Source organism: Branchiostoma floridae, chromosome 9 (assembly GCF_000003815.2).
Source record: "Branchiostoma floridae strain S238N-H82 chromosome 9, Bfl_VNyyK, whole genome shotgun sequence".
Lineage (NCBI taxonomy): Eukaryota > Metazoa > Chordata > Leptocardii > Amphioxiformes > Branchiostomatidae > Branchiostoma > Branchiostoma floridae.
The window spans coordinates 20,339,899-20,347,528 of NC_049987.1; the positions used below are offsets into that span (position 1 = coordinate 20,339,899).

Below are 7,630 nucleotides of genomic sequence, written 5' to 3' on the forward strand. Positions count from 1 at the left end.
ACTTAACCACGAAACCTTTCCACTATAACCCCCTTGCATGAATCAACGAACCTCCTCATACGCTCCTTGTACGAACCATCACAATTCAAGGTAGAATCTAAGGGAGGAAATGTTATCTAAGACGTTTTATTCACAAGTAGCCGGGCAAATCCTAAAGTCATGCACTGCACCGTGACTTGTTTACATGGGTACTAGTGACGCCCCTAAAATTAAAACTGATGTTAGCAAGGCCAAAAGAAAAGATGGGCAAACAAAAATGATTTCTGGATCTAGAATTTTAGAGTTTAGGTTCACCATTGTCTTGTTTCAGAAGATAGTGTAACAAATAACTGGATACTAGTAAGTAATATAGAAATGTAATATAACTATGCAGTGTTGTAATTCAAAGGTTTCTTCCAATGAGATATTTGCAATTAACATTTTTTACACCTTACAATGCTGCAAGTATCAGAAAATCTGTATCCCTGAAGTTGCCAACTCTAGCCATTAGGTGTAAAATAAATTATGCATCATAAAAAGTGCATGTATTGTATGGTCTCATCAACAGGTTCATATAGCTCTCACACAACACACAAAACAGGTGAAAGATTCAGGATTCTCCAGCCTTTGTTACCATGGCAACTAACCAGTTACCGGTTGACCCGACTCCTGAACATGAGGATGGTCACGATGACCAGTCTTTCTCCACCAGTCCCGGAGCTTCTTTTTCCACCAGTCCTGGAGCACTCCAGTCTTTTTCCACTAGTCCAGTAGTGGCAAGGTTTAGGAACAAGACTTTTTACTTCCCAAATCAACTTCTGATCAAGTCAAAAGTATTTGATCAGATGATCCACACCTACATCATACTCAATCAATTAATCAATCAATCAAGCTTTGTTAAATCCTTATCATATAAAAGTTAATACTCTACAAACCGGAAGAGATGATCTGGAAAATCTTCGAAAAAAAATCTGATCTAGTTCTCAGCACCAATATCAGCATCATAATCAATTAATCAATCAATCAATCAGTCGTCAATGTTATTGATAACCTCTTACCCAATCAATCAATTGATTTGAGTAAGAAATTTAGCAATTTTTTTTCACTCAAGCAGTCCTAATACTCAATCCCTACATATTTCTAATACATAATTGGATAATATTTGCATCAATGGTAATTGACATAAATGGGAAGCAAAATTGCTCCTGTAACCATCAAAGTATCCTGTAACCATAGATCGCAAAATTATGATATTAATGTATCCATTGGGAGCTATGATGAACATCATTGATGATATTTGCATGAAGCTTATTTGCATGAATGGGAACATTATATGCTCCTGTAGCCATAAAGATGTATATTATCATGTAACCTTAAATGACAAAGATTTAAGTCATAAATCTGTTACAGTCCAGGGATGGATCCGTTGGGGGCTCGGTTGAACATTGTGGAAGAGAAGGAGCTATGTCGCTGGGCCAACGCGTACATCCCGTCCTACCCAGACCCGGGGGAAGAGAGGGAGTCCAGGTTTCCTGTCAACGAGGACTTCAACAGGAAGGTGGTGCTCTGGTGAGCTGATGTAGATAGACTAGAGGATGGAATAATCAGACCCTATTGTTATGTATCACACTACTTTCTACTCTTAGTCTTACATGCAATTAGCCTTTAGGCATAATTTTGCAAATAAAACAATATTCAGCCTAATCTGGGTTATTCTAGGAGACGTAGGCAAACTTTGGAAATTAGGACAACGACCTCCGTACTGTTATGGGACTTGTGCTTGCCCTACAACTAGCACTAGATAGGTAAAAGTATACATTTTTGGAAAGCTGAGATTAAAATTCAAAGAAATCAAGATTATTCCAGGTCTATATATCAATTTTCAGCAATGATATCTGGAAATGTCCACTCCGGAAAGTCATTGATCATCTAACAAGACCAAATCACATCAAATATTTGCGTTACATTGTTACATACATCAAGTTTATAGGGACTTAATTTCACGGTTAATTGGGAAAGGCAATGTTAGCTGTCAGTGTCGAAAGAGCCTTGGTACCTGTAATGCAGAGCATGTGGAGACTTCATGGTAGAACGGAAATGAAGTGTTCTAAGTTCACATTTGAAACAGTTTCATAGTTACATTAGTCATGCATTGGAAATGTATATTTGGCTGTGACAGACTTTGACAATAAAAAGACCCTGTCATTTCAAGATTGACAATGTAATGTTCAATGTCTGGTGAGTTTATGGTGAGAGCTCATAGCAAAAACTTTGAACATAAAGCTACCACAAACATTTCACAAGGTACAGTTGTAATACTGCTTGACCTGTGTATTTTAGCAACCACTCAAGGGACTTAGAAAAACTGCTACATATATATAGCTATTTTTTCCCAGGGAGTGATTCTGGAACACCTTTTTTTGTTATTTTTGTTTAGGGGGTCATTTTGAAACATCTGATAATGATATAGAAATTGATACATTTATGCAGGTTAACAATTGTCAAATACAATTCAATGTCTACAACTGGATAAAAATGAAGAATTACTTCCGGATATTTCCAGTGACACCCATCACTCTTCTTCAGCTTCACAAGTGAAACAACCTTCAGTTTCTTGTGATGTATGTCACTCGAAACATCTGGAAGTAAATCTCCATTCTTATCCAGTTGCAGAGATTGAATTGTAGTCAAAGATATAGACATTGCTTTATATCACTGTATATTTACAGTGTTAAGCTATAGGATGGAGGCACCTGGCCGCCTGCCATTGATAGAACCAAAACATTTTATCCCAGTTACCAGCATTTTCTTCTCTCTCCTTATGTCCAGGGAGGGTGACATCACGACGTTGAACTGCACGGCGATCGTTAACACGACTAACGAGACGCTGACGGACAGGAACCTCATCAGCGAGAGGATCTTCCAGGCTGCCGGACCTGACCTCCGCGCAGAGTGCTCCAACCATCTCAAAAGTAGGCCTTAGCATCATATGTTATTAGATCAATTAGGACATAAACCCTAGCAAAAGACAGTCGTATATTTTGTTCAAACAAACATGTGAATTACCACCTGCATACTGATTATGCAAATTAGTGCAACCACATCGGAATCGAGACAGCTATATGAAACAAAGAAACAGACAAATTTCCTAACTGTAAGCAGCACCGAGAATATGTGTCAATGGAGTATTTACAAATGCAGAAACGTAAACATACACTCTAACACACAGAGTGACACATGTGCACACACATGCATACAAAGAAAGATAAGCCATGAACAATGCTACTTGTGCCTGAAGAGGCGTAAGAAAAAATCAAAATGTTGTACAGCTCAGGCAAAAAAGTTTTTGTAATGAATTTAACACACAAATCAGAAGGGAAGAAGGGCTAGATCTGTATCCTGTCTAAATTATCAGAAATAAAGTGGTGAGAAAACTGACAGCTTTTCTGTGTGCACCAGCTTGCAGGACAGGTGAGGCGAAGATGACCAAAGGGTACAACCTGCCAGCGAGGTACATCATCCACACCGTGGGGCCCAGGTACAACGTGAAGTACCGGACAGCTGCGGAGAGCGCCTTGTTCAACTGCTACAGGAACAGTCTTCAGATTGCAAGGTACAGTCAAACCTGTCTTCTTCTTCTTTTGTACTGCCAAGCCTCTAATTTTAGAGATTAACGGCAGATTGCGCATGAGTTATTTACAACACAAGTGCCCGGTACAAATAGACAAGGGAAAATAAAGGAAAAACAAACTGATTTTGTGTGTGCAAAGGACAGGTCAAGTGTCTATAGTGACCATTCAAGGGACTGGAGAAATGTGGCCACTATAGACAGGTAGCCACTGTAGAGAAAATGCTGATCACTTGACCATGAGCAATAAGTTAAACATGATTTCAGTAACCACTTATCTTTCTCACCAAGTAACATTATCTAGATCAACTGACCATGCTAAAGTCAAATCTACCGAAAATGATTGATATTGCCATGAGTAATGTTGGTAAATTCGCTGACAAAGACATTCAAGGCACGCATACCTTCCGGTACCTCCCAAATGACCCTGTCTGGAACTCCAAATTCAATCTCAGCGCAGGGTGACATACAACTGTACGGCCGCTGTATGGTCACAATAGGCAGTGTTTCTGTATCTACAGGACTGGAAATAGTGTGGCCGTGGACAGGTGGCCGCTATAGACTTTTTCTTAATGCTTAGGTGCTGATAACAAGGTGCTGATATTTAACTATTTTATACAGAGAAAACAATCTCCAGTCCATCGGCCTGTGTGTGGTGAACCAGCCAAAGAGAGGATATCCACCGGACGAAGGGGCCCACATTGCACTCAGTAAGACATTTCATACTAGATTAAACTCTCTAACTCACTATGCAAAGCTTTTGATCTAGATGTAGTTAAGCTCACCGAAGAGCTAATCTACTAGTGTATATTTTGATAATTGCAGGAAAACAGTTACACAGACAGACAGACAGACAGGCATGCACACAGACAGAAGAGAATATATTACTCTTGTTGAAATGACAAACAAGTTAACAAGCAAACAGTAAATCCATACACCTTATTTTTCCAGGAACTGTGCGTAGATTCCTGGAGAAGTATGACTCCTCCTTGGAGACAATAGTTTTCGCAGTAACCGACAATGATGAGGTGAGAATTTCTTTTTCTTACGTCAAGGTCACATTTGTCTTATTAGGCCACCATTCCATTTGGATATCCTAGAATTTTCAGGTGAGCTTTGACAGAACAAATTGCCAAACAAGGATCTAAGACAGCCCTTTCAACTGAATTGTGTACATCATTTGCACCACTGTCCGTATGTATCCTCAGTTTACAATCACATATGTATGTGACCATGCAATATGTATGTGACCAGGCCCTTACTCAATGGTCACCACATAACAAGGCCTGAGGGCGACTTCAAGATTATGATTTATATAGATAGGACTAGAATCACATCTCTTCCCCCTAAGTCACATCACATCCAAGACGCTGACGCTTGGTACTCTTTTCACCTGAGGGCACAACACCGAGGCCCACTAATTGAAACCAGATCCTAAATTATCATAAGTACCAGTAGATAACCCTAACCACAAGACTATGTTATCAACTAATGTAGGACATCTACAGGAGAGTCATGCCCCTGTACTTCCCGAGGACGAAGGCAGAAGAGCAGGCCGTGTTAGACGAGATTCCTGCAGACGTAGGGAATGAGGAGGGAGAACCGTTCATACAGGAGAGGCAGATCAGAATCATGGACAAACCCATCGGAGCAGAGGACAGCAGTAAGACATTTAGATATTCTTTGTGCAATAAGGTGTTGAGAATTTTTTTAGTACTAGCCTAGTAGGTAGACTGATTGCTTTGCCTTCAGGAGAAGACTTTAAGAATGAAAATGTACATAGTGCTTTCTTTGCTTAGCACTCAATACTTATGATGCAGTATAATCATTGGAGTTGAACACACTCGCCCTTCTGTAGTGGCCCGTGCAGCCCAAGGGCTATAGAAATAGAGATGGGCACTACCCTATACACAGAAAGGTGTGGGAAGGATTCTAATAACTTACATGTAACAAAGAAGAGACATATGCATGAAATAACATTCAAATTTTTGTTCTCTCTTTCTGTGTAATCCAAAATCACTTTCAATACTTGAAAGTGAATGGACACTCCTACTATTTTTCATACATGTAAGTGCGGTCGGATCTTTAACATGCTCAAGATGTGGCTTTCCTGATATGAATCTCAAAACACTGATGAACCTCCAGCTTTATGTACAATCAATTTTTACTTGATCCAAGGGCACAACAGGGATTTTAATCCAGAACCTTTTAATCGAAAGTGAATGCTTTCTCCCTGTGTGATTGACAGCTGAAGCAGACGAGAGTTTTGAGGAGGGCCTCCTCGGCCTGGGTGGAAAAGTCGGCGCGCATGGTTTCGCCACCATGGAGGGCGACCACGACAAAGCGCGTATGCAGCAGCTGCAGGGGAAAAACTCTGAGGAGCAGATTCTTCTTGAGCAGCAGAGAAGGTCGGAACTTTGTTGTCTGTTTATTGAATACCTTGATTGTTCATTGAAGTTCATGCCCAAAGGCTAATTGCAAACAAAGTAAAGCAGTGGTATATATAACTGTTTACATGTACTTTAAAAAGCAGGAAAATGAGATTTATTGATGAATCAAACAGGAAATAACATGATGTAAGCAAGAAGATGTTTTTTTGTTGGTCGTTAAGGTGTGAGAAGCTTAGGAAAGTCTTGTTGATTTCAAGGAAAGATTTTCTTCTTTCAGAATTGTAATGTGAACATATAAAATTTAGTTCATCTTTATCTGTTTTGCATAACCAGTAAACCGCCTTAAGGCATAACACAACAGTTTTGTACACTTATCAATATATAAGCTGCATAAGACCAGACTGTAAAGTTTGATGCACTCTCACCACGTTGGATCCCTTGTCTTTTCTCTAAGTTTTGTCATTTTCTGTACCACTTGAACAGGTACCAGAGGTGGTTGAAGCGATCCAAGACTGACGACTTGTCGGACATCGCAGCTCTCAGGGTTCTCTATCAGTCAGGTGAGATAGACTGGCTCAAGATGAACAAATGAATGAATAAACAAAAGAACAAACTTAAAGGTGGAATGACATCAGTTGATGAAGTCCTTCCAGATGACTCTTTTGTGCATGAGAGACAACAGAAAAGAGGTCCCTTACCTCACAAAAATGACATTGCAGCTCTCTTAGTTCTCTACCAGGTAGGATAAACTGATTGAAACTGAATGAAGAAGCAAAGGAATAAATGAATTTGCAAGAAAAGTACAAAATATTTCCTTCCATGATGCTATTTTTGATTGCTTTGAAAGACTTGATCATGCATTTTTTTTGTATCATGAAAAGACTGCAGTACAGTGACTAATCAATAGGTGTTGCTGTTGCATCATAATGCAAGGGAAGCTGAAGCCCTGTTCTTAACTTTTCATGGGCATGGATATGCAGCAACAAGTTACAATGTAATACAGAGATGTAATCCTAAGTTACCAATGTTATTTTCACCCTTCCCTCTATGCAGGTACAGATATCTTTGGTCGCCCGGTGGTCGTCATCGTGGGAAGGAACTTCCCTGTCAATGTCATCGATCTAGATAAGGTTGGTGTGCCTCAACTATTACTTTGATTTATTAATCGTCTGATCAATTGATTGGCTGTTGTATACAATCTTAGTTTGGAACTTTAAGATAGACCTGATTGATCCATTGATTTATTGATGGTTGATTGGTTTATTGATTGATTGCTTGGCCGTTGCATTTCAGGCACTGTTGTACTTCATCCAAGTGATGGACCCGATCGTCAGTAAGGACTATGTGGTGGTGTACTTCCACACACAGAGCACCGACGACAACCAACCAGAGCTCTCCTTCCTCAGGAGCGCATACAATCTACTAGACAACAAGTGAGATGTTTCTTTTGATTGGTCGGAGACGTTTTTCTGACCCAAGGCCTCACCAATTTGATTTGTCAGTTTTGGGGAGAAAGGGACATCAAGTAGTGGATAAAGTCAGATTGAAGTTTTCCTCACAGTCTGTTGTTTTAATCTTCTTGTTTATAACTTAAAAATGTACCAAAACCCAAGGAATAAAGTGGTGTGGCCTA

The 7,630-nt window shown here is 39.8% G+C and overlaps 1 protein-coding gene across 2 annotated transcripts in view; it reads left to right on the forward strand.

Moving 5' to 3' along the window:
• The first annotated feature begins 586 nt into the window (after positions 1 to 586).
• Positions 587 to 7,630, forward strand: part of LOC118423508 (protein GDAP2 homolog) — a 10,231-nt gene continuing 3,187 nt past the window's right edge. For both annotated transcript variants that reach the window (XR_004832063.1, XM_035831677.1), the window contains exons 1-11: positions 587 to 760; positions 1,390 to 1,548; positions 2,809 to 2,951; positions 3,439 to 3,592; positions 4,229 to 4,317; positions 4,559 to 4,635; positions 5,105 to 5,270; positions 5,856 to 6,015; positions 6,481 to 6,557; positions 7,051 to 7,127; positions 7,291 to 7,430. Coding sequence is in view for 1 of the 2 variants with exons in the window: in XM_035831677.1 (XP_035687570.1) it covers positions 615 to 760; positions 1,390 to 1,548; positions 2,809 to 2,951; positions 3,439 to 3,592; positions 4,229 to 4,317; positions 4,559 to 4,635; positions 5,105 to 5,270; positions 5,856 to 6,015; positions 6,481 to 6,557; positions 7,051 to 7,127; positions 7,291 to 7,430 (1,388 nt within the window). In the remaining variant the exon portion in view is untranslated. The remainder of the gene's footprint in view (positions 761 to 1,389; positions 1,549 to 2,808; positions 2,952 to 3,438; positions 3,593 to 4,228; positions 4,318 to 4,558; positions 4,636 to 5,104; positions 5,271 to 5,855; positions 6,016 to 6,480; positions 6,558 to 7,050; positions 7,128 to 7,290; positions 7,431 to 7,630) is intronic.